Source organism: Corvus brachyrhynchos, unplaced genomic scaffold (assembly GCF_000691975.1).
Source record: "Corvus brachyrhynchos isolate BGI_N302 unplaced genomic scaffold, ASM69197v1 scaffold544, whole genome shotgun sequence".
Lineage (NCBI taxonomy): Eukaryota > Metazoa > Chordata > Aves > Passeriformes > Corvidae > Corvus > Corvus brachyrhynchos.
Window position 1 is genome coordinate 3,255,929 of NW_008238325.1, and position 25,404 is coordinate 3,281,332.

The window sequence follows — 25,404 nt, forward strand, 5'->3', positions numbered from 1 at the left end:
ACACCCGCCGGGGACCGCACACCCTCCGGGGACCGCACACCCGCCGGGGACCACACACCCGCCGGGGACCGCACCTGCTCTGGGGACCGCACACCCGCCGGGGACTGCCCTGCCCCACCCCGCCCGAGGCTGCGACGGCACCGCCCGGCCCCGCACGCTGCCCTGGCACGGACAGGGGAACTGCATCAGTGAAGCGAAGGCTGCAAAGGCCACGGCGATTTCCACGGGATGCAAAGTAAAGGGAAACCCCAGTAGCCCGCATCAGTCTGTGCACAGAGGTGAGAGCAATCCCTTCACCACCCACCTGAACAGGTCTCCAAACTTGCTTCTCAGGTGGCTGCAGGACACGTACAGGTCGTAAAGGTAAGCTAAAATGCACCGTTCTGGAGAGGAACACTCAGAAGGATTTACAACGTGCTTCACCACCCCACACAACCTGCAAACAAAACCATCCTGAGTTTGTTCCAATGCACCTGAGAAACGTGTCCCATACTGCCATAGATCATATAAACCCCTCTGTCAGCTGGGGAACGTGACCGACCCTCATCAGGCTGACAGGCTTCATGTGACATTTGGTGTCATCTGTGGCAGAGGCCCTCAGGGAGCCCAGGGCAGAGTGGGGCCAGCGGGCAGGAAATCAAGATGCACAACCCTTCCTGAGCCAAGGCTACATAGGGTGGGGGTCCCACCAGCCCCAGCAGTGGGATGCAGCCTGTGGAGGCGAATCATCCTCCCCTCTCCCCTGAGCTCACCTACAGCCCCCCACCAGCACTGCGACATCTGCTCCCACTGCCTGAACCTAAATGCTTTTTCTGCTTAAGAGATATCAAAACACTCTTTGGAAAGGTTCAGGTGCCACCAACCCTTCGAAGACTTGCGCAGTCTGCTCGGAGCTGAGGATGAGGCAGGCGTGGTACCGCCGCAGCACAGCCACGATGCAGACGCACAGCCCCGTGGTGTAGCTCCCAGCCAGGCTGGACGACTTGAGCAGCAGCTCGGCCTCCACCACGCTCAGCTCGTTCAGCAGCTGAGAATACACACAAACAACAAACTGAAAGTAACGCCCAAGTTAGGCACCTGAAACAGGAGCAAGAAAAAAAAAAACATTAAGGATAAACTGTGTGGCAAACAAAAATGCAATTCACTATTCACTAGAGAACAAGGAGCAGTGGGAGCAAAATAAATGGTTAAAGTAGAAAAACCATCCCTCAGAACTACTCAGAAATCCACGGTATTTCAGGCAATCAGATGTATTACTGAGTGATTCGATGGTTCAGTCCAAAACAGCAAAGCCCATCCTAAAATCCTTTGTGTTAAAATAATCTAGAATTTTATTAATTTTGAAAGATTTAAAAATAAAATGCATGTATTGATTCTCCACAACTACCACAGTACAAGAGAATGGGGAAGTGCCCAGCATTCTGTTTCAGAGGACAGGAAACTGAAACAGATACAAGCACATGGCATCAAATCTGAGTAATTTGCAGTCCAGATCTTGGGGTTTTTCTGGCTTCGTAGAAAATGTACTGCAGCTTTGTCCTGACATAACTCCCCAAAATGAACTCTGCTCACCTGTACTGCAAAGTCTATAAGTCCATTGATGTTCAGTGCTGGCTCCATGAGATCGAAGATGAGCTGGATGTGGTGAGCCAAGGGCAGGTGGTATGATGTTCCTGAGGCAAAGCTAGTGATCTGCTCGAGGACATTGCTGGAGATCTGGGAAAAGGAACATCAAAAGTCAGATGTGACTGAGGGCTCCTCAGGTACAGCAGCACTCTGAAGGTCACCATTTGCCACAGTACCTGAGATGTCACCTGATGTTGATCGAAATAGGACAACTGCTGCAGTTTTGTGAACACGGTCTCCAGGGTTGGAAACGCCTCTGGTTTGTTCTTCCTGGCCTTCTGTCCTTCATCCTCAACTGAACAGATATAAAAGGTTATATAAAATTATCAGTAATTTTATATTTAATGGAGCCCTAGCAGGTTTAGATTGTTACTGACTTAAAAGACAATAAAAATCTTAGTAAGTTTTACTCATGACTACACAAACCCTACTTGCCCCAGTTTTCCATTATAATTGGGACAGATACACCAGAGCATGGAGCACTGTCAGAGCTACTGCGAGGTTATCCCAGTGTGAAGAGGTGACACCCCAGAAAAGCTGCAAGCAGTCACTCAGTGCTACAGGAGGCCAGGGACATGCATCACTCACATTCCAGGCTTTAGCCCAACACAAGTTTGTTTGCAGCCAGTTGCTACAAGGGAAAACTGAGGTTTCTGGCAGTGGTGGCCGCTGGTCATCCCACAGCCCCGTGGGGCAGGACAGCAGCCCCTGCCTGTGCTGCAGGGCTCTGCTCAGCCCGTCTCCCAGTGACTGCCAAGCGCTGGAAAACCAAATTATGGGATGACGTGCACGGCTCCAGACAATATGCTGAGCACCTCACAGCTCCTGTGAGCTTCGCTACCAGTGACCCAACAGCAGTGTTAGAGCATTTACCACCCATTTCTGTAGTGCTCTTCTTGTTCAGGATTTTGAGGATGTCCTTGGTAATCTTCTTCAGCTGATGCTTTGCTTCATCACGCTCCTTACCCACACCATAAAGGAGAATCATGCGCTGGTTACACTCATGGCTTGAGGATTCATCCTGAAAAGGGCAGATACAAGTGAAGTCTCTTTGCCTGTCCCTGTCATCACCTACGGAAACCTGAGCAGCCCAGAGTGTGGCAAACAACTGACTCCAACACAAAAACATCTCCCGTGGCTGTCACCAGGGAGGAAACAGTGCCAAAGGGAATCACTGAAGAGTGGTGTAAAAGCACAGTTGGGAAAATGCAATCTGCTATTATGAATTCCGTGTGTATCTACAAGGACAGAGTCAGAGGATGCAAATGGATGCCCCTCCAAACTGCTCCCTGGATCAATATTCTGCAGCAGATCAGTAAATAGAAGACAGATGTTTAGAAACTCTGTGACACTACATACAAATCTTTGAAAAAAAAGATGCAGCCCAACTCCTAAAGTTCTGTCTTGCACATCCCAAAGAAATTGAAATATGTGTAGTTTATTTCATTGCAACTGTTTAGTCTTTCAGTTAAATGTATATATCATACAATGTTGACATACTGTATGTAGCTTAAAAACTTGAAGCACTGCTCTACAAAATCACACAAGGTAAAAATATTTCCTTCAGTAATAACCTTCTCCAAAGTAACCAGTCACTACTTCTTTCAAGTGCTTTAAAAGTTTTAAGAAACAAGTCTGTGTACAGGAATAACACTAAGGAATCACAAGGCCAAAGGGGCCGACGGGAATGCAGCTCTGCGCGCAGAAAAGTCGCACCATCTGACAAATCCCCGTTCCCTTTACAAATAGTGCCTCTGAGAGTCAGTGAAAGGCAGGAAGTAAAACACTAATTATTTCTTAAAATTTCATTTCTCTCTCTTTTCTGCAGAAAACAGAAGCAGAAACTCATAGTGTATCACCTGGAATCTGCAGCTGTCACTGGCTAAGAAACCAGTTCACAACCACAGGAAGGTCTCAGCCTCAGGGCTGGGATGCTCAGCTGCTCCTCCCGCCTCTCCCTGCTCCGAGGGATTCCACAGGAACACTCCTGCCCACTCCCATGGTGAAGAGCTGGAGGGACTGCCAAGGACCCCCCCTCACTGACCCCAGCTTCCACCGCAGGGAACACCCACGTTCCTCCGCTTCTCCCGGTACCGTTCCCTTGGCTTTTGGGGGGAGAATGTGTCCCTGCTCAGGGAGGGCTTGTTCCAATAGGATTGGACTTGGCAGATGAACCTGTTTCATTCTTCAAAGCAAAAGCCAATTTTTTCTACCTTATAGGAAGAAATAAATCTTTGCCAGGGATGTGGGCATCAGCTGAGAGCACATCAGCTCCCCCGAGTGCCTGTTTTACACAGGCAGAGCCCAGACAGAGATACAGTCACATAAACAACCACATCGCTACACACCTGAGAGTTGCCCTGGCCCAGCCAGGGCCCCACCCACTGAGTGCATTTGTTCACAACACGATTCAAAGCTGACTGAAAAGGCTGAAGCCTCATAAAAGATAAAACTCACAATTTCTTTTGGTTTTCTGTTTGTTTCTCCAGGGAGAGGGAATACCACAGTGCAAATGAAAGCCACAACCCAATTCAGCTCCTCCAGGAATGACAGCAACTGCACCAGTGACAGCAGGATCAGCCAAGTCATCTTCCCTTTACTCTACACGTTTCTGTTCCTGGTGGGGATCACCATGAATAGCCTGGCAATGTGGGTCTTCTTTAAAATATCCAGTAAATCCAACTTCATCATCTTCCTCAAGAACACTGTCATTTCTGACCTCCTCATGATCTTGACTTTTCCATTTAAGATCCTCAGTGATGCAAAGCTGGTATCCTGGGTCTTGCGAGGGTTTGTGTGCCAGGTCACCCAGGTTGTGTTTTACTTCACCATGTACATCAGCATCTTGTTTCTTGGTCTGATAACTATTGATCGCTATCAGAAAGCCACCTCACCATTCAGAACATCAACTCCACGGAGTCTTTTAGCTGCCAAGATCCTGTCCACAGCAATCTGGGTATCAATGTTTGCTCTCTCGTTACCCAACATGATTTTAACTAATAAGAAGAAAACAGCCAAGAATGTAAGGAAGTGTGCTCTCCTGAAATCAGAGTTTGGCTTAGTCTGGCATGAAATTGTAAACTACATTTGCCAGTTCATCTTCTGGGTTAACTTAGCAGTCATAGTGGTATGTTACATCCTCATCAGCAAGGAACTGTACAAATCCTATAAAAGGACACGATGCACAGGGAAGGCATCCAAGAAGACTGTCAATCTCAAGGTTTTCATAATCATTGCTGTGTTCTTTATTTGTTTTGTGCCATTCCACTTTACCAGAATCCCCTACACCTTGAGCCAAACGAGAGATGTGTTTGACTGCTCTGCTCAGAACACCCTGTTCTACCTGAAGGAGACCACACTGTGGCTGACGTCCCTCAATGCCTGCCTGGACCCATTCATATACTTTTTCCTTTGCAAATCATTTAGGAAATCCTTGCTAGACATGCTGTGCAAGCACATGGCAGGGCTCGGAGCACGGACAAAGGAGCAGAACGAGGGGGATGACACAGACGAGACGCCACTCTAGAACTCAGGACTCCACACGCCCCTTCCTGGCCACACACATTTATTGAGAGTGGAAGGAGCACAAATCCATGAAGCGTATCTAGAACATCACCAACTTCTTTAGAAACAGTCCTGCAGATGAAGCATGAGCACCCTGGAACCACCACCACTGGTTGCAAAACTAGAAAGCTTAAATAACAGGAGTCCCCCTGCCCCCAACCTCCATCCTTGCCAAAACAGGAGCTCCCCTGACCCCAACCATGTCTGTCAGAACTGCTGGGAAGAATCTGAACTTAAAGGTGGAACTGTGAGGAAAACTTAAAACAGAATCATGAAATGCTACAGATGATATCGTGAACTGTAAAGATTTTGCAGAAACAGCTAAACTTGGGGAGAGTGAAGTCCATGAAAACACAGGATCTGAGAAATGCAGATAAATCCACAGGAGATGTGATTTTTCAATACAGGGAGTTGTCACCTTGTATGCAACGGGCAGACAAACAGAAACCCAGGCCAGATGTAGAGCAGCCATTTGTGCAAATTTTTGGTAACAGAATAACACTCGGCTTATCTCATTCTATGCTTGCAGTTCCTAATCCATTGACCAGTAATTAATAGTTGTACGTCAGAGGAAATTATTTCATAATCAGGCTTATCTTGATATGAATTAAACCCCCAGCTCCTTCCCCTTACTACATAAATAAACAAATCTGTATACTTTCACAGAGAAGAATATATTATATTAGAAAACATACGAAGACTCGATTTACATCATACTGAGATCTTGGGGAAAGATAGGCTCATGGTAGCTTCTTTACTGATGATTAAGGGCAGCTTTTTTCACTATACAAAATACTCAACCACTTCCCCTTTTGCATTTGGAAAACTTGAAAAAAAAACAGGGAAGTATCTTCAAGTACATGACATTTTGAGGTATCACAACAATTGCACATGAAATAGATTGTGGGCTATTGGAATAAATTGTGGTTCATTTATCAGCACTTGCAAACAGCTCCAATTGAGCAGCATGGGTCACTGTCACACGAGAGCTCATTCTGCCAAAGCCATTGCCTGTCCACCCTTCCTGGTACGTGTCCCTGCCTGCCAGGGCACTTCTACAACTGAAACCCAATTTCCCAAGAAGTTAAAAGGCAGCTCTCTTGTTGCTCACTTGCTGCCACACTCGGCCTTGGGGTCTGTGCCTCTCCGATAACCCGCTGGGATGAATTAACCCTTCCACAAATTGTTTCATGCCCTGCTCGTGCTGGTCCCTGCTCCAGCTGATACAATCAGTAGCTGGGTTCTACCACACAGCTCAGGACACCAGGATTTCCCTGGAAACAGTGTCCAGCCACCCTGGAGCATGCTCCCCCATCAGCCCACAGGCACCAGGCCAGATCAGCTCCCATTAATGCCCAGGGAGGGAAGTGCCAAATGCCCCACTCCCACCCAGTACTCACTCCATGCATTTTTTGCACCTATACATGGAGAGAGAGCGGCAATTACCCGGGAGCTGCTTTCCCTGATCAGGTGAGCTGTCCAGACAACAGACACACCTGTCCCCCAGAGCCACCACTGATGGGGTATGCAGAGGCACATGGTACCTGCTGCCTCTGACAGCTGGGAATAGCATCAAGAACTCAGCTTGGAAGACAACATGGAAGGCACTGCCTTGGACATCAGTCCTGGGGCATTGCAGTGGACTGTGACCCCCTTACACAGTCAACAGGGGGTGAACAGAAGCCAGGTCGGGCAGCCAGGGACACATCACACTGATGGCAGTGCTGAGGGTGAGCTTCATCCCAGCCATCCTCAAGGCTGTTTGCTCTCAACAGCCGTTTAACACTGACACCAGCACCTACATTAACCAAAATGTCCCAGGTACTGATGCACAAACTACCTGTCACAGCTGCAGCCTGAGCACCTCATGAAGCAATCCACGGCTGTCCCAGGAAACCGCCTGAACACGAGCCACTTACCACACAGCAGCGAGCCCTGAGCCAGAGCTGTCACATGAGCAGGCAGGAATAAACTTACACAAACAGCTCTGTTCACAGAGAAACGCACCGAATTCCAGCATTATACCCAACAAACACATCATCAATCCACAGCTTCCCACACAGCAGTAGCTCCTGCCAGGACCAGAAAGTGGCTGTAAGTGGCACAGTGCCTACATGGGCCAAAATAAACCAGGAATCCATTCTGGAGATCCAAAGTCAAGCTCAGGTCCAGGTGTCAGTAATACCAGGCTGCAGGGAGAGGGGGCAGTCCCTGAGCATGTTGGTGCACATGGTTTTGGAGCTGAGCACCCACTGTAAGGTGGCTCTGAGCAGACTCCTGTCACATATTGGCAATGACTAGTGCCATCCAGAACATGGAATTCACACACAAACAACAGCTAGGAGCTACATTTGAGGATTATCATCGAACGCTGTCAGGAAACACTCTGTGTTTGTTCATCCTACCAGTGCAGGTGTAGCACTGTCCACGCACACACAAACCCAAAAATAGGTCTGTCTTGAGGGACAGGGTCAGGTTTCCTTTTCTCGTTTAGGAGAAGATGGTCTGCTTTCTCATACAGAGCAAGGGGAAGAGACAAAAGCAATAGCAAATATGACTAACTCAGGCGACACGTGAAAATGAGGAAGGAAACCACACATCACACCAACAGAAAAAGTCTCATCTTTCTACACATTTCCCCACTCTTAATACTTTGCTCGAGGCTTCTGCTGGCAGAGGAACAGCGGATGAGATGGGGACAGCCACAGAGGCCTCTGCAACAGCTGCGGCAGGTTTGTCCAGGTACTTGCACGGTCGGAGTGTTCAGGGGGTGTGACGGGGCACTCAGGGCTGAGGGCCACCTGTGTGCATCTGACCTTGGAAATGCTACCTAAAGCTGTGCTGAGAAAGGAAAACAGCGGGTGCTTGGAAAGAATTACGAGAAGTCACTTACCCAGAAGTGGCTGGCTTTTGGGCCATGGCTCTTGACATTTCTATTCAATGCTAAAATACATTTCTATGGAAAGACCAATGGTGCTCCAGGCAATCTGCTCTTATACCCTGCTATGACATTACCCTAGACCTCCAGAATAAGTATGAACCTTTCTAACTTTCCAGTGGATGTTAGCTTATAAGCAATCTAAATTTCTGCAAAGATTTAGATTTTCCATGAATCAGAAGAGAAATTGGTTGGTCTGTTTAACGTATGCTCAGGTTTTGTGTTCATTCATGCAAACCTGCTGTCACTGCAAGAACATGTAATACTACATACAGAAGGTTATGTTTTGTGTTCTCTCCCTCCTTTTCGCCCAAGTCTACTTCAAACGATGGGAGATTCTGCAAACACGAGCATTGTTGGTAACACCAGTGGAGCACCCTCCTCTGCACAGTGCCCCCGTGACACCACCATCACCCACCTGCTCTTCCCAGTGCTGTACACGCTCATCTTCCTCCTGGGACTCACACTGAATAGCCTGGCTTGCTGGGCTTTCTTCCACATTCCAAGCACATCAACTTTCATTGTCTACTTGAAAAATATCTTAGTTTCTGATTTTATAATGACCCTGATGCTTCCTCTGAAGATCCTGACAGACTCTGGCCTGGGACCATGGCAGCTCAAAGCCTTTGTCTGTCGCTTCTCAGCCGTAATATTCTACGACACCATGTACATTAGCATAGTGCTGCTCGGGCTCATTGCTTTCGACAGATTTCTCAAGATTGTGAGACCTTTTGGGAAGTTCTGGGTGCAAAATCTGACCTCAGCAAAGATCCTCGCAAGTCTGGTCTGGCTCTTTTTCCTGGCTCTCTCTCTCCCCAACGTGATCTTGTCCAACAAGACAGCAACGCCCCAGTCCGTGAGGAAGTGCGCCTCCTTGAAGAGTTACCTCGGACTCAAATGGCACGAAGCCGTCAACTACATCTGTCAGTTCATCTTCTGGACTGTCCTCATCCTCATGTTGCTCTTTTATATAATTATTGCCAAAAAGGTGTATGAGTCTTACATAAAAACACAGAAGAAAGGCAACAAAAGCGAAAAACGGATCAAGGGGAAAGTATTCATCATTTTTACTGTGTTCTTCTTATGCTTTGCCCCCTTCCACTTCAGCAGGGTCCCCTACACCCTGAGCCAAACAAGTGCCCACATGGACTGCCGCCTGCAGAACCAGCTCTTCGTGGCCAAAGAGAGCACGCTGTGGCTGGGAGGCACCAACATCTGCATGGACCCCCTGATCTACATGTTCCTGTGCAGGCCCTTTGTGGAGAAGGTGTTGTACAGGAGGGTAAAGACTCTTCAGAGAATGGTCCAGACAAACCCAAAAACTGAACTGGACACACAAGTGTCTCCTACTGAGTCTTGATTCTGCAGCTGCACGCTCTACTCTGCACGTTCATAGAGAACTTGAAAAATAGTTTGGTTTACTTCTGCTGAAGAACACAAAAGGGTATTTGCCAAGTAATATTAATATTCAATAAATGCAGCAAAATAGATTTTCTATGTATACTCACTGCATAGCCTTAATGGGCAAAAGGCTCTCGCTCAAACTGCCTAAGACAACCCACAGGTTAATTCTCTCTGCTTTAAACTAAAACAACTCACTTGCTAACACCTGAGCAGCTCACTGACTCTGCCTGCTTCCAAGGGCAATTCAACTTTCTTGGGGATTAAACCCCAGAGCTGCTGACTGTGTATGTCAGTAATTCCTACCCTGAGTGTCAGCTTGGCTACACATCAAGAGTAGGGAAGAGGAGGAACAGAGGGATGGACACAGTCCCTTCCCATCCTCCTCACCTCTCTCACACATGTAATTACTTTCCTACCACCCACACTGTTTCACCATCCTTCCTCTCTGCTCCCAGCAGGACTTTGGTGGAGGACAGTGTTGGCAATACCCCAGCTGCCCCCAGTACATGCTCCTCGTCCGGGCGAGCAGAGCACCCAGGACTGAGTCCCCCACAAAGGGGGCCCCAGAGCCAGGTGGGGCTCAGCCCCACCCCACCACTCACCAGAGAGGAACACCCAGGGACATCCCCTTGGTGGCATGTTCACCCTTCCCAGTCCCAACAACAGGCAAAGAGAAGGGAGCAAGGAACACTGCCTGAGCCTCCCCATCCAGAGAATCCCCCTCCACCCAGCTCACCAGAGCACTCACAGAGCTCTCCCTTGGCTATCCCACAGGGACCGTCCCTGGAGAAAAACTACTTTCTAATCCAAAATTCTGGAATTTATGTTACTATTTCAAGGCAGCAGTGTCCCTTATCCCAACCATCCCTTCTCCTCCAGCTCTGCTGCCAGCTTTGCGCTCTCTCACACGTGCCAGACACTTTGATCACCACTTGAGTGCTTTTTAGAAATTCATTGTTTACAGCAGCCTAATCCAATCCAGCAGGTTGCTCCATACAGCTTGATTTTTTCAAAGCTGTTGTACATTGCTGTGCATGAATTACATCTGACTCTGGGGTTCCCCAGCCTCTGCCACATAGGAAGATGTATGTCTCATTTAGCAACTTCTACCCACTCCATCTTCTTCACCAGGCATGTTACATACCTTCCACAGCTGTAACATCCTTCCTAACTGGAAACTGAACTAATCCCCAATCAGCTTTCAATTAGTTCTGGATTTCCCTATAAATCAGTGTTATCTCAGCCATTGTCCACCTCTCAGATTAAATGCTGTTGCATTAAAGGCTCTCCCCACACACATACGCTGTTAAAAGGATTAACTTTGCTCCTTTAGGAAAAGCAAATATAATAAATTCTTAGCTGCTGAAATAGCCACCACTTCAGTAACTGCTTAGAGGAACATACAGGAGGCTGGAAATGTTCCTCTCAACCTGCTGACACAGCGTGACAGTTAACAGAGGGGCCTGAGCTAAACACTGGGAGAAGAGGGTCTGTAAACCAGCTGTGACCTTCCACCAGGCAGGTGCCCACTGAAATCTGTGCTCCCAAACCTCGGATGTGTCAGGGAGGAATTCAGGACAAAACTCTCCATCCATCTCAGTCCTCCCTCTTCCTTCTGAATCACACCAGCACAGCTAACACAGAGGTCCCAAGGACTCCCCACACTGACTGCATCCAGCTCTGGATTTACAGAGCAGTGTGGCAGTGAGAAACTAAGAAAATGCTGAAGAACAGAAATTCCTTTTATTTTCTGATTTCTGCTTGTGATTGAGGCTCATCCAACGCTGCGCACACACACTGGCAGCACACGAAGTTCAGTGCTGAGAGCCTGTGTGTTAGGGTGGGTGTAACCACAAAATGGGATGAGTTGGTCCTTAAATAAAGGGTGTGCCAAAGGTTTCTGAGGAGTCTTAATCATCTGTTTTTCAGCTGCTGCTTCTTAGGTAGGTAAAAGGGAGCCAAAGGTACCAAACTGTAGCAAAGAAGTGAAGGTGACTGCAAGGACAGAACACCTGCTTGATCCACTTAGGGGAAAAAAGTCCCTGAATTCTAACACTTGGGATTTTGCACATTTCTCTACACAGTTTTAGATCACTGCCTCCAGACGGAGTAAAAATTGTAACAGTTAAAACGCCTCAAAGTTTAGGTCTCTGCTTTTTAAGGCTCAAAGAAATCACCAAAGCAGTATTTTGTTTTGCATGTGACCAAACAGAGCCATGTTTGGAGAGCACATCTCCCTTGGCAGGAAGCCCGGAGTACAGGGAGGGACCACAGCATGCCATGGAGCCCCTTCACTGGGCTCCCCAGCTTCCTTTAGTGCAGCCAAGAGATTTATGGAACTCAGCAAAGTTTACCAGCATATTCAACATAGCAGTCACCATTTTTCCAAACCTGATTTTCCTCCCAACCCACTGAGAATGTGCTGGTTCTGCCCTGAGCAAAACCCTTGCTGTTACCTGACACAGCAGCCGTACAGGACAGCAAACACGTGCACCATTCCCACCTCACCTGTGCTCACTCCAGCCCATCACACCATGAGGCAGCAGCAGGGCTCTCCCTTCCTGCAGACAAATGCTCCCTTGCATGGCTTGTCCTCACTCCAGACAACCTAGAAACTGAAAACTGGCATGAGACCTTCAGCCTGTTAGCAGAAATGACTCTTGTCCCGGGTTCCCACAGGCCAGTTCCACACAGGAAGTACTGACACTTGTCCTAAACATCTCTACAGGTTGTTGGGTTCCTGAAAATGGAACTACAGGGTACTCAGCAGTTGAGTTTTATAGGAAATCACTTCTTTGGGTACATGAATTTTTTATTTTACTTGTGTTTCAGAAAAAGGAAGTATTTTATACCCTCACCTAACACATGCATCCTCCAGTCTTTGGACTGCCTCTCCTCAGGGGTACTGCATAATTCCTTAGTGCCCAGAGACAAACTGCTCTTCAGAGACATCCTGACCCTTGGCACAGCTACACACATCCCTCCATACAGGCTCCCACCGTTCTGAGCACTGAGAAAACTCTCATAAGACACAGCAGTGCTTCAATTAATTAGAAATGCAAACCAACTATTTGCATGGTGAACAAGAGCTGGGCAGACAAGTCAAGCAGCCAGGGTATGACCCACAGGATGGCACACACACAGAGCCAGCAGGGCATAGGGCAGGACTGAAGGCACCAGGACAGACCTGAGCCTACAGACAGGATCAGCCAGCCAAGGCCTGGAACTACAGGTTCCCTATCAGCACACTGTGAGCAACTTGAGGATAGAGGGAAAAAGAACTGAGCTTTTAAAGTCAGGTCTTAATTAGATACTTTCCTCCTTCCTTTCCTGTTAGTGACAGGCATCACACAGTGACTGGAGTAATCCACATCAGGAAAGGGGAAATGTCAGCTCTTCCAAGACTCTTCTCCTGACAAAAGCACCTTCACATCTGCAGCTGTAGGGCTGGAGGATCCTCCCCGTGTTGCAAGCTCTGATCTTGCTGACTCTTTTCTGCTTAAAAAACAGAAACAGCCAGTCCTGTGCATTACCCAGGTGATGAATCTGCTTTAACATAACCTTGCAGTTCACATTGCTAAATATGGCAGTGAAGACGTTTTAGAATGAAGCAAGGCAGTAATTGCTGTAATAACGTTGTTCAGGCTCTTATGAAATCCAAGAGTTGCTCTCTAATCATCAAAACACAAAAAGGGATATCCAGCCTTTAAATAATGTGAACAATAGTGAAGTTACAAGTTACCTTCAGCTTTTCTTTACATCAGACTTTCACATTTCTTCCATGCTGTTTTTACGACAAGCTCCCCACGTTTCAGTGTTTCATGTGTCAGCTCGTCCTGACCTGCTCCAGCCTGGGAGCAGCCAACAACACGTCTGCGTTGGAGCCTGCTCGGGGATGCCAGGGCACTGGGTTCTAACCCATCGTGTTTTACTGGTACACCAAAATACAGAGATTTTTTTAAAAAGTTGATGTGCCTTTGCACCATATTCAAAAAATAAACAAACTAAAACCCCATTCTGGTCCAGCTTTTATTTATTATTTGACCATTACTAACACACTGGTTTTGGTGTGTGCACTCTACTCCCAGAGTGCCAAATCCTAAACACTTGGGTCTCTGTAAGCAATTAAATTACATTTTTCAAACATTTCAGTTTCCACTTTCAATTTCTTCTCTTTCCCCACAGCACACGCTGCTGCACTGGTCCTCAGACCCCAGCCTGAGAAACCACCAGCACCGGCAGCATTGAAAAACAGCAGCACAAATGTAGGCATCACGTGCTGCTGTGCCGTGTCTGGACCACAGGCCTGAGACCACAGGAGCATTCCCGGGAGTCCAGCTGTGCCCCTGACAGGGATGCAGGAACTCTGCTCTGCAGCCAGGACACAGCACTGGGTCTGGAGCACCTGGCTCTGGAGCATGCACCTCATGCAGGGCAAAGTCGAGCGTGGAGGGGATTGTTCCAGGAGGGTATGAACCCCCTACACACCCTCTGACTTTTGTTCCCCTATCTCCAACAGGCAGCTGCCAAACCCTGGAGCATGAGGGACAGCTGAAAGGAGGTGAAATGGAGGCTGGCACACACCGCCCTGCACAGCCATGTGCAAGGTGTGAGCAAGGCATGGGCTTCATCAGGTCTCCTCTCCCTATCTGCAGGGAAAGGCTTCTCCATCCTCAGGGGGTGCCATGTGCCTGCAACAGAGACCATCTGTTGGTCTGGGTCTACTGTCAGGATATCCAGCTCCTGGGATGAGTTTGGCAGCCTGTGACAATAAAGCTGAAAATACAACAGAGTGAAGCTGTGTTCCTACAGCTCCATCTGCATGGGTTTGCTTTGCCTTGCAAAAGCTGCTCTTCAAAGGCGAGCTGTGCCAGCAGTCTCCTGTGATCAGGGACTGCGCCTGATTCAAGGGAGAGGTCCTGAGGCAAGAGGAAATTTTACAGTCTGCCCACAAGGAGAAATGTGGGATTTAGCACAGGGTTCCCTGGACAGAGGCCAGAGGAAGCTGCTCAGTCTGGGGGCAGCAGGTGGGTCCTGCTCTGGCTTGGCCCCTCACAGGCTCCGTGCAGCTGACAGGGCTCCTGTGCAGAGGGGTGTCCAGTCTCAGCAGAGGGGGACTAGGGCTCAGCCCCTCAGATACTTGAGACAAAAAACCCAAACGTGTACAGAACAGTCCAAGCAGAACAGACAGAAAAAGGCCTTGGCAGCCACTGCTCTCAGAGCACTGAGATTATTTTTCTTTTTTCCCTGAATTTTTAATGAGGGAGATGGGGATTTCCTTTTTTTAAAGAAGGCAGCAGAAATGGGATATGACCCACTTCATCCTCCAGTGACATGAAGCAGAACTTTGTCCCAATAGAACAGTCCCAATATAATATGTCCCAGTTTTGTCCCATGATTATTTCAGTGCTCTAAAGGCACTAAATAGTCTGACATATGTAAACATATGTACAGGCAGGACCACTGAGGGCAGGGCTGTGAGAGGCAGTGGGCTCAGTCGGTCCTAAGGAGCACCATGGCAGGAACAGACACTCGGGTCATTTTAGCTGCAATACTGAAGGACAGACTAATGTTCTACTTTCATTCTACACATTATTTAGAAGGGAGGATCTGTTCAAAGCACAACACTAAAGATAATCTAAATATAATCAAATTAGTAATTGACAAGATGATCTGATTAGCAGATATTCTCATCTATCCAGCACGAGATTCTTCAGGAGCACATGAAATCCACATCCACCCTGCAGACGCGGTATGCCCCGGGAGGCAGAGGCAGGGCAGCAGCGCTGCCTTCCCCGCACGAACCCACCTCCCAGGTGAATCACCGTCTGCGTCCTGGGCGCCCCAGCTGCTCCGGAGCCAGGAAGTGAGCGGGAGCGCGCTCTCCTACCCTGGCATGTGAGTCATTCCCAGGAATGAGAAAGCCAGTTGCTCCAGTTGCTCCTGGCCAGGGGAATTTTGACTCTCTGATCAGGTATCACAAAAAAAAGCCATCAGAAGCCCAAAAATCTTACTGCCAGACATGGTTTGTTCAGCTACCCTCTCCCAGGAAATACTCTCCTGCCTACTGTAGTTTCAAGATGCGTTTTGGAGGAGTCTGAGGCACTTTTGGGATGCAGCTCCGAGACAAGCGGAAGGCGACGATGGTGACAGGTAAGTGAGCTCTGACCATCGGAAAAGCGTTTGATAAATTGTTCAGTGAATCTGCTAGCACTTTCTCACCCTTGAGTGAAAAGACAGGAATTAAGATATAGCTGCTGAAAACCAGACTTTGAACCATAAACTGAATGTCAGATCAATTAAAAGCGTCAAGTTCTCAAAATAGCATGCCTTTACCAACCTTTTATTCATTCATACATAGTATTCATGGTGGCAAAAAAAACCTGGTTTCTACTAATCTTTCCTTCTAAGATACAACTCGAAGTGCAGGTGGGTCCATTGTTTCAATAACTCACTTCCTGACAGAGCTAAACTCATAGAAAGTAAGATTCAGTAACTACAAGATCTGATTTTAAAAGACCCTTTAAAAGGGTCTGTACTATATTCCCTTTCACCTCTTTCAGCATAGGAAAGCAAACTTGAGCTCTCTTCACTATATTAACAGAATAAATGTTCTCTTCCTTCGTACTTCATTCAAGTCATGTTAAAACTTGTCAGGTTCACTGGAAAAACCACATAGCTCTGAATGAGCAGACTAGATCTGATGAGTCTCACGGCCTGGGAAATATCTGAGCTGCTTGCAAAAGCCTCTGTCTTTTAAGGAGATTTCATATTGAAAAGGTTGTTCTTGGTTACAGAGCACTGGGAGCAGCAGCATGATTCAAGGGTTTGTTAAAAAATTACTTGTTTGCGCGCTGTAGGGCCTGCAGCCACTTTCCTTCTGTGCGCTCCATCTGGAAATTGGGAGTATTTCACACTTCTTTCCATCTTTTTAAAGAATTCTGCAGCCCTCTTTAGAAAAGGAAGCCAGGAAACTCAGGCAACCTTTGGCTGATGTTGCTGATTCACTCCCAGCCACTGGTCCTGAGCACAGAACCCACCAGTACTTTTTTTAGGAGAAGCTTCCCCTCCTCTCCCTTCTGTGGGTGGGTCTGCAGCCCTGGGGCACCAGACAGAGCCTCTCCTGCCACCCCTCTCCATGGGACATCCCCCCTCACAGAGGAACTGCAGGAGGGGCAGTTCTTGCAGGAGGGGGGAGAGAGGCTGGAGGGTGTGTGGGGACCTCACACACAGAAACTGTGTGTTTGCATTAGGGGGGTGGGAGAGAAAACCAGCAAATTTTCAGCAGCATCAGCCGTGAGCCTTCCTCCCTCCCCACCTGCAAAGGGCTGCCTGTCCCAGCTCAGCCCAGTGTCTCACCCTCGGCTCCCTCCCAGGCTGACGGAGCCCCTGCGGGGCAGGGAGGGAGTGGGGAGACCAGCTCACCCAGCACCTGCACCCCACAGCCCATCATGTGCCGGCACGCACCCGCGCCAGGGGCTGGGGCCCCAGAGCCCCGGGACACTGGGGAGTCGCCTGGCCCCAGGGATCCCAGGAGTGTGGCAGAGCTCTTTGATCCAGTGAGCACCAGAAGCAGCCAGGCAAACCCCCTGTGGTACGACTAGAGCGTTAAACTCAAACTGTGCAGGATTTATAATGGTTTGGAACTGAGTGAAAACGCACCTGACACACACCATGAGCTCCAGAGCCACTGCACAGCTGTCGGCTCCCCAGGAACCCAGGCTGCAGCAGACACCAACCCCAGGGCTGCCAAGAAAACTCCAGAGGAAGGAGGCAAGATTCATTCCTACATTTCAGCAGTCTTAACCCTTTCCAACATCTTAAATAAATTAAAACATTGCACTGTCGATTATCAGAAGTTGGCTTTCCACATCTGACCAACAGTGAACCTCACGCGAGGTACTGCAGCAACCACTGCTTCTGGTTCTTCCTCAAGAAAATGTCAGTGACATGCCAAAGGGACAGCTGATGCTGAGCAGCATAAACTGGACTTCTATCAGCTTCTATCACCCTCACTGTGGCAGCTGGTGCCACCCCTGTAAAAGGAGCCCAGAGCTGGGTGGCAGGAGGAGCAGCAGCTCTCGCAGCTGGCGCCTGACGCCCTGCCCAGGGCCAGCAGCCCATCCATTCCGAGAGGGGGCAGGGAACCCTCTGGGCTGTGCATGAAAGAAAGGCATTGCACCAGGCTGGACTTCTCCCAGTCGCACTCTAAAATCCCCAGGTCCTTCTCCTTCCTCTTTCAAGCAGTGGTGCTGCTGAGAGTAGCACGCAGAGCACTGTCCGGCAGCAGGATGTCCCGGACCACAGAGAAACCAGCTGACACAGGCACATGAGGATTTCCTGGTGCTTCTGTGATGTGAATTAGGATTGCATTCAAAAAAAACAATAGAAATTGCTTCAGCACAAAGAAAAATGCCTGAAAGGTAGACTGGAATTACTGGAGGATTTAAATGGCACTGGCGACATGCATGTACTAATAATTATTTTGACTTCCCAACATATTTTCTCACAGTGGCCCCAAGGGATGTGATAGAGGGACAGCAGACACAGGTCCAACAGATGAAGGTGCAGTGCTGCCAGTCACACACCTGCATTTTTGTGTTTGTGCCCCAGACATCTTGATTCTTTTTAAAGTGTCGTTTTGAAATTTTTACTTAATGTTTTTCACAGCACAGTACAAGTAATCAAGCCTAAAAGCTGGTATTTTCAGTAAAAACCTCCAACTCAAGCCTGGCCACCCCAGCCATGGCCTTTGCTGGTGGGTGCAGAGCGTGGCAGCCACGCTCCCCCCGTGGCAGCCGTGTCCCCCGTGGCATGGCCCAGGCACGTGGCTCGGCCAGCGTGGCACCGCGCTCTGGGCAGCGCCAAGGACCCGCCCGCTCGCGGCGCAGGAGCTGTGGGACCCTCACCACAGGGCCCCACCGAGGCTGTGCACGGGGGCTGCACCTCACGTGGTGTATTCTTGGTGGGGGCCCAAGGAAAGCCTCTCCACAGGGCTGCAGCACAGCTACCACTGCCAGCAGCTTTGTGCGACCACAACCAACCAGCAGCAGCATCTTCTAGAAAGCAGCAAAGGAAACATTCCAGAGTTCCTTTACTCCTTCCTAATTAGAGGCTGCCTTACTGAGAAAACATTCATTATCCCAGCTCTGCCCAAGCACTGTGTTGAGCTTTCTTTTTCTTTCCTCAAAAAAAAGCAGCCAGCAATTGCAGCCCAGCTTCTCCTGCACCAAGAGCAGCTGCTCACCTCCTGCCCAGCTGATACCAGTTCTGCTGGCAGATGTCTCAACTTCTCATGCAAAAACCACTGCAGTCCACAGGAGCTGTGGAGCTGTACCGTGCCACAACACTCCTTCCCCACCTCTTTAGAGGTGGCAGTGAGGTGCTGGCCCCCTCTGAGCCCCTCCTGCGCACAGCACCACAGCCCAGCACACCTGACCAGAGCCACAATGACCACTGAAGGTACACCCCTGCCTTTGGGCCACGGACAGTGCATGTGCTGGTCATTAATGCAGCAAAGAACTGGGAAGCACTCCTCCAGCGTCACCTGGGAACTACAGTGCCTATGCAACAGGAAAGGGAATTCATGCAGCTTTAGGTTCTGCAAATAAGCTTAAAAAACAGTCTTACTGTAACAATTAACAACAGTTACTAGACCTTGCAAACTCTGCATAGAAAATCCAATTCCAAGCAGGTAATATAATCCATGAACTTTTAGCAAGGAACAATTCAAAAGACAGAAAAAAAAGAACTTGATAGCTCGGGCAACATCTCATGTCAGAACTGTCTCACACAGAGGACCATTAGGGTTCATAATAATTCACATGAAATGAGAAAAAAATTAATGGCTACATTTGGACAAAATATTCCAAAAGTGGCTTTGAGAAAGTTAGATTTGTCCAAGTACTTTTACTATTTCTTTTCAAAGTGAGGAAATCATGTTATCTTAAGGGCATATTCCCCCAAAATGAGAATTTTGCATACTAGATGGTATTATCAAATGCTTACTCCAGCATCTTGCTACTCCCAACAAGTTACAGGTGCAAACAGGCTGTGAGATTTCAGCTGCAGCACAGGTGAAGACTCAGCACATTTAGGTGGTTGCCCTGACGCCAGGTACATCCAGCCCAGGCACTGGAGCCACGCATGGCACTTCCAGCTGCCACAGGCAGAGGACAGAGGAAGACTGAGCCACACCATCAGTCAGTGCCTGTATGTGGGGGCTCTGCAGGGTACAGGTGCCTTTTCTCCTGGGCAGAGCAAGGGTGGGGACATAGGTCCCTGCCAGCAGCATGTCCCAGCACAGAGCCAAGGGAAGGCTGCTCCTGTGTGCATCCCAACATGGGTGTCAGCTGAGGGCCCGGGCAGGTGTGAGCCCTGACCACTGCCCTTCCTGTCTCTCCTGAATGGATAGGACAGGGCAGGGACAGGACAGGATGCAGAGCAGAGACAGCAGCCGAAGGCAGAGGGAAGCCAGTTTGCACAGCAGCTTCCCGGGGCAGGATGCTGCACTGCTCTGAGACATGTGAGAGGAAAGCTAGGCTGGAAATGAGGGGAAGTTCAAGGAGGAACCTGAAAACACAGAAGGAGGTCTTGTGCCAGAAGCTGGAGCAGACAAGCAGCTTTCTGAGCAGAGGCAGGTTCCTATTTCTGGCTAGGACGAAGAAGACAGGCACCGTAAGCCACAGCTGGGGACAGTTACACCCCAGTCCTTCCTTTCAGCCTCTCTGCAGTGTGGCTGGTTGAGCAGGGCAGCGTTCCTGGCCCAGGGAACCAGCCCATGCTGGCCCCACTCCCAGGACAGAGGGCACAGGGGGCATGGGGACCCCAGGGCTGCTCTCGCCCTCTCCCAGCTGAGGGAAGTGACAGTGGGGTGGGTGCTGGGCACCCCCCGTGCTCAGCAGCAGCAGGAGGTGCTCGGGGGCTCCAGCACTGCTCAGAGCACGGGGGGACCCCAGGAGCTCCCACCCCACCCCAGTCAGGGCCAGGACCAGGACGTACTGGCTACAAAAACACCAAAACCATTACAGTGTGCAAAGCACAAGAGAGCAAGCAGGGCAACTTACTGAAGTAGGCAGCAATTCAAACAGGAATTTCAGGTTATTCCACTGTGCATTACCAGCACATTAACATATACCTTCACCAAAAGGGAGATGGACCATTTTTGACAGAGGCCTCCAAGGAAGGGAAAGGTGGCAGTGCCCTAGCTGCTGGGACTGGGCTTGTAGTGAACAAGAGAAAGCACTAAGAAGGATAAAGAGATGCAGGCAGGGAAAACCAGAACATGGAGGCTTGCTCAGGGAGCACGGGCCGGGAGCAGGCTCAGGGGACACGGGACAGTGTGGGGCTGACACAGAGAGCAGTGACACAGGCTCCATGCCTGCCTGCAGCAGCTGTGTGCACACGTGCTCTTACCCTGCACCAATGCTTCTTCCCCCTAAATCTTTACAGTCATCTCCGTGATTTGGTTCTGAAGGGCAACAGAAAAGAACAGCATTGCAGCCAGCCAGCAGCAGCTTTAATATCTGCCTCACATGTCTATTGCTGCATTAACCCCATCATTTACCCAAGCTTACGGTGATGAATGCAGAGGGACTGGCAAGAAGGCACATACCAACAAGTTATGTGCTCAAATAAAAACCATTACTTAAGACTCTGCAGCCCCATGACCTAGAACAGCTGGTCTAGGTCACAAAGAGAGTTTTCCAATTCTAAAAAGTTTTAAATAAATTGAAAAAAGATTAGATTTGAGGACATACCATTTCTTTAAACAGGAAGGCAACTTAAAGCCTTAGTCACTAGAAAAACTCTGCAGTCATTCCCTACCCACCTGACATGAAAGGTTGCCATGCAGCCTGTTATTTCATTTCTTCTCTGAGGTTACATCAGTCATGGACATAAACCAGTCTGTCCACATGAGCAGCAAGAGATTATGTCATCAACCACCAACAAAGTGCAGAAGCTACAAGAAGTAAAATGTATTCTGGTTGGATAAAGGAGCAGCTTCTAGTGCATCTCCAAAGCCATCCAAGCAGAATATATTTGTATAGTTGCTTAGGATGAAATTGGTGAGGAAAGTGTCCAAAGAACTGGACAGGGAGAGGAAAGGCAGCCCTGCTGAGCACAAAAATACTATATTCAAACAAGTAAAAAATCCACAATTAGAGTACACAGTGAGCATTTACAAAATATCCTGAAACACTCTTTAAAGAGAAGACAGTCTTCATTGCCTACTGCAACAGAACACATGAAAAAGAGTGAATTCTCCATAGAGCATGTTTGTTCCTACTCCTGGAGTCTGCAATATAACAGTCTTTGTCGGCAAGAACGAAGCTACTGGAGCACAGATACCCCAACTCTACTGGCAGGCCTTGCTCACGTACCCCAGCATGTAAACAACAAAACCACACTGCTCCGAGTGCTCTGCCCACCACAGCACCCCTCAGCCTGACAGACTTTGGCAGGAAACTATGGAAACACCTTTGGCCCACTGAGTCTGAGCAGACCATCGCTGCGCATCCCACCCTCTATCACACACCCAGCTCTGTGCAGCAGGACCATCACACCAGCACTTTTCTGCAGCTCTGCACAGACCTGCCTGGTGAAGTCTTTAGAGCTTTGAGCTACAGCAACACCAGGGAGAGCCTTTGGTGTGTAAGGACAAGCAGTCACAAGTGTTGCCTCTCTCCTCCACCCTGCAGACACCAGAGCCTCTGCTGAGCTCAGGTGTGCTGGCAGGGCACAGGGCCCTGCTCACGAAGCCCAGCTGGCACAGGTTACACTGGTGAAGAATTTGCTGCTTTGTTCTTCCAACCCACAGTTTGTTGAGATAATTTTGGAACATATTTTAACATTAAAACCATCAGGAATAAGAAGACACAGAGATATCCAAGTAAAGACTCAGTCCTGGTTGGCCTGCACAACTGCACACAGGTCCCACAGTGGCTTCGCAGTGGCCTGGATGTCCCTGGGCAATCCGAGTGTGGTCACACCTTCCCTGACCAGGGGACACATGTGGCAGGGCTCCACCATGGCTGCTGCCCCGGGCAGAATTCAGCGGGGCTGTGTGGGATTCACCGCAAGAACGGCTTTCCAGGCTCAGAGCCGGGACCGTGCAGCTCCTGCCACCCACGCACGGGCTCTGCAGGCACCGGGGACCGGGAAAGGCACCTGAGCAAGAGCGCAGGGCAAGCACGGGAGCAGCGGGGAGCCCGGCAACCCCCACGGGGCACAGACAGCCCAGCACAGACTGACTGGGGACTGCAGGCGCTCCCTGGGGCGGAGAGAACACTCCTGTCCGGGCAGAGCCTCCTGCTGCAGCGGTGGAGCCGCGTCTGGCCCCTGTGACTGCAGTCCGACCTCCGCAGCACTTTGCACTGTAAAGCCACGGGCTAAATCCCAGGATTCAGGCTGACAGCCAGTGGATTCACGTAACAGTACCCAGGAAACAAGACACTGCTCACAAGAAGGAAGGAAACTGGATTTTGATCTGTACTGAACAGGGCTTGTTGGGGATGGCCCATCCCTGCCGGTAGCAAATGCAGATGGGAACGGGACCAGTGCCGGGGAGCGGCCGGAGGATGGCAACTCCCTCTGGCCAGAGATCCCTGCCACAGGGAGCTTCCCCACCAGCACCAGAAAACAGCCACCTGACGTCAAACAAGGCACAGAACCTCTGCAGAGTGTCGGGGCTGTCTGTGCAGGAATCACAGGCACTGACACTACCCGGTGCTGGATTTTTACAGTCTCTTGTGACAGCATCCACCTACGAGAATGGATGCAGAGGAGGAAAAAGAAAGGAGCCTTTTTTGACAGGACTTAGAGCAAATCCCTTTGGGACCAGAGCAACACCAGTACACGTGCAGTCCATTCCACACAGATCCGTCCCCAGCCCCAGGGAATCCTGCAGCATTTCCCAGGGTTACAGCAGGGGGACACAGGAGCCACCTCTTGCTCTGCCTCGAATCCCAGGCAACACAGCCAATACCTCACTGACTTCTCTGGACTCAGGATTCAGTAGAGCCTGAGAACAAGGAGTTTTCCAGGGACCGGGCATTATGCAGACTTAAAAGAAACTCTGAAAAGCAGGGAAATAAGCACCTTATTTACATAAGGAGTCAGATATGCATCTTTTCATAAAATCACGTATTCTTTTGATCTCCGTGCCTCCTGGGCGGAAAAGAGAGCTGCAAACCCTCAGCAACAGCAAAACATGATGGATTACTGCTGCCCAGACCCATAGAAAACAAAATACCTACAACACCCTTGACAGTCTTGTCACTGTCAGAGGAAATAGTGCCAGCCAAGAAGCCAGACGGATAAAAAGGTTAAAATATCCAAATTAAAGTTTTTACCAATTATTTCACACACCATTACTTGCTTTGGTGCCATCTAGTGCCACACAACGTGGCTCCTACATGGGCATGGCACCTAAAACAGGTTCTGATCTGCAAAAGGGCTGCAGGAATTCCATCCTCTCTTCATTCCCATGAGAGCAGTCACGTCTAGTGGGATTGGTGAGATCTGAACAATTTTGCCAGTTTTCCTATCAAAACTTGTAAGCAAAAATTGAACCACAGAAAAGTTACTGCATTTGCATACTGATAGAGGAAAGAACAATTTGGAGCACAGCCTTACAAACTGGTATTGGCAAAATCCCTTTGAACAATGGCAAACATTGTGATGCCATCATGGCATAAATGAGTTTCTGCAGATTTCAGTATTCCTTGTGTGCCAGTTTCTATGAAAAAGGAACAGGAACTTGCCACTTCCACAATTTCCACCCCAGTTTGGGGAATACACTATGAAGTCATACACACATATCTCATAATTACAGATGAAACTTTTTTACTTCAAGAAGTGAGTAATGATTTTAAAAAAAAATCCACTCTTGGTGATCCATCACTGAAATGAGCAAGAAGAGGGCAATGAAGACCTGACCACAGAACCACCGTGCAGTACCCAGAGATCAGCCCTTAGCACATCTTAGCCAGCCCTTCACTGGGAATTCCAGAGGAAGCTCCTTTCACAAAGCTCCTCTCCATGCAGGGGACAAGAAGGTGGGCTCTCCTATTTTCCTTGGTTTTAATGTGGACTTTTTTTCCCCAGAACATCATCCTGGCACAGGCCCTGCTGCATCCCAGATCCACGGCTGCCAGTGGGACTCCTGAAGAGTATTTCAGCAGAAAACCTACAGCAACACAAAGGATGGGGTACAATTTGTCCTATGGAAAACTGCCAGGTAAAATAACAATGGAAATATAAGTGATTGATAAGTGTTTACTTTATTACTGTCAGTTCCTACCAACATTTGAAAGAAATAAGTCATTCCAGCACAGGCTGTCTGAGCACTGCCCAGCGCTACCCCACAGCCAGCCTGCCTGGTTTGCCTCACCCGGCAGGGCCAGAGCATAAACAACTTGAAACAAAATGTACTGTCATTTTGTGACAGAGTTTATAAGTTTTTCACAAACATTTACATATGAAATCTTAAAATCCCCCAGAGACTGTGATTTTCAAATACATTTAAGTAAACTAAGTTTAAACGAGCATTTTGATAGGCCTGAGGAGCCTCTCCAGAGCCCTGTCTCATGACAAACATCTCAGCTCACAAGTCGCATTCTGTCAAGAAAGCCAAGAGCTGGCAACCTGCTGTTCTGATTTATGGTTCACCCAAACAGCCTCCAGACTGCCCAGGGAGAGGACAGTTCTAAACTGGCCCGTTTGTAAAACACCAGTAACAAACTTCAACCTTTTGCTTTCCCTCATTCCCACAGAGAATCGCCTCAGCCCAGACAACAGCACCTCGCCCAATGCCAGCTCCCTCGGGAACTCTACACATGATGAGTTCACCACCATCGTCCTGCCCGTGC

The 25,404-nt window shown here is 49.0% G+C and overlaps 4 protein-coding genes across 4 annotated transcripts in view; 3 read left to right on the plus strand and 1 right to left on the minus strand.

Annotated features, from left to right (window-relative positions):
* P2RY12 (purinergic receptor P2Y12) overlaps window positions 1-5,705 on the plus strand; it is a 7,573-nt gene extending 1,868 nt beyond the window's left edge. Inside the window, exons 2-3 of the mRNA XM_008633767.2 lie at window positions 3,455-3,716; window positions 4,116-5,705. Of these exons, the coding sequence (XP_008631989.2) occupies window positions 3,626-3,716; window positions 4,116-5,152 (1,128 nt within the window). The 5' untranslated portion in view covers window positions 3,455-3,625 and the 3' untranslated portion in view covers window positions 5,153-5,705. The remainder of the gene's footprint in view (window positions 1-3,454; window positions 3,717-4,115) is intronic.
* Window positions 1-25,404, minus strand: part of MED12L (mediator complex subunit 12 like) — a 97,630-nt gene that overhangs the window by 21,169 nt on the left and 51,057 nt on the right. Inside the window, exons 16-20 of the mRNA XM_017734415.1 lie at window positions 2,500-2,647; window positions 1,803-1,921; window positions 1,573-1,716; window positions 864-1,027; window positions 305-436 (exon numbers count right to left, since the gene is read on the minus strand). Coding sequence (XP_017589904.1) covers window positions 305-436; window positions 864-1,027; window positions 1,573-1,716; window positions 1,803-1,921; window positions 2,500-2,647 — 707 coding nt within the window. The remainder of the gene's footprint in view (window positions 1-304; window positions 437-863; window positions 1,028-1,572; window positions 1,717-1,802; window positions 1,922-2,499; window positions 2,648-25,404) is intronic.
* P2RY13 (purinergic receptor P2Y13) lies at window positions 7,830-9,618 on the plus strand. Its single transcript, XM_008633782.2, has 2 exons — window positions 7,830-7,932; window positions 8,444-9,618. The coding sequence occupies exons 1-2, from the start codon at window positions 7,883-7,885 to the stop codon at window positions 9,486-9,488; spliced, it is 1,095 nt and encodes a 364-aa protein (XP_008632004.2). The 5' UTR covers window positions 7,830-7,882; the 3' UTR covers window positions 9,489-9,618.
* GPR87 (G protein-coupled receptor 87) overlaps window positions 15,279-25,404 on the plus strand; it is an 11,128-nt gene continuing 1,002 nt past the window's right edge. Inside the window, 4 exon segments of the mRNA XM_008633766.2 lie at window positions 15,279-15,685; window positions 24,641-24,773; window positions 25,309-25,401; window position 25,404. The exon segment at window position 25,404 is cut by the window's right edge and continues 1,002 nt beyond it. Coding sequence (XP_008631988.1) covers window positions 24,740-24,773; window positions 25,309-25,401; window position 25,404 — 128 coding nt within the window. The 5' untranslated portion in view covers window positions 15,279-15,685; window positions 24,641-24,739.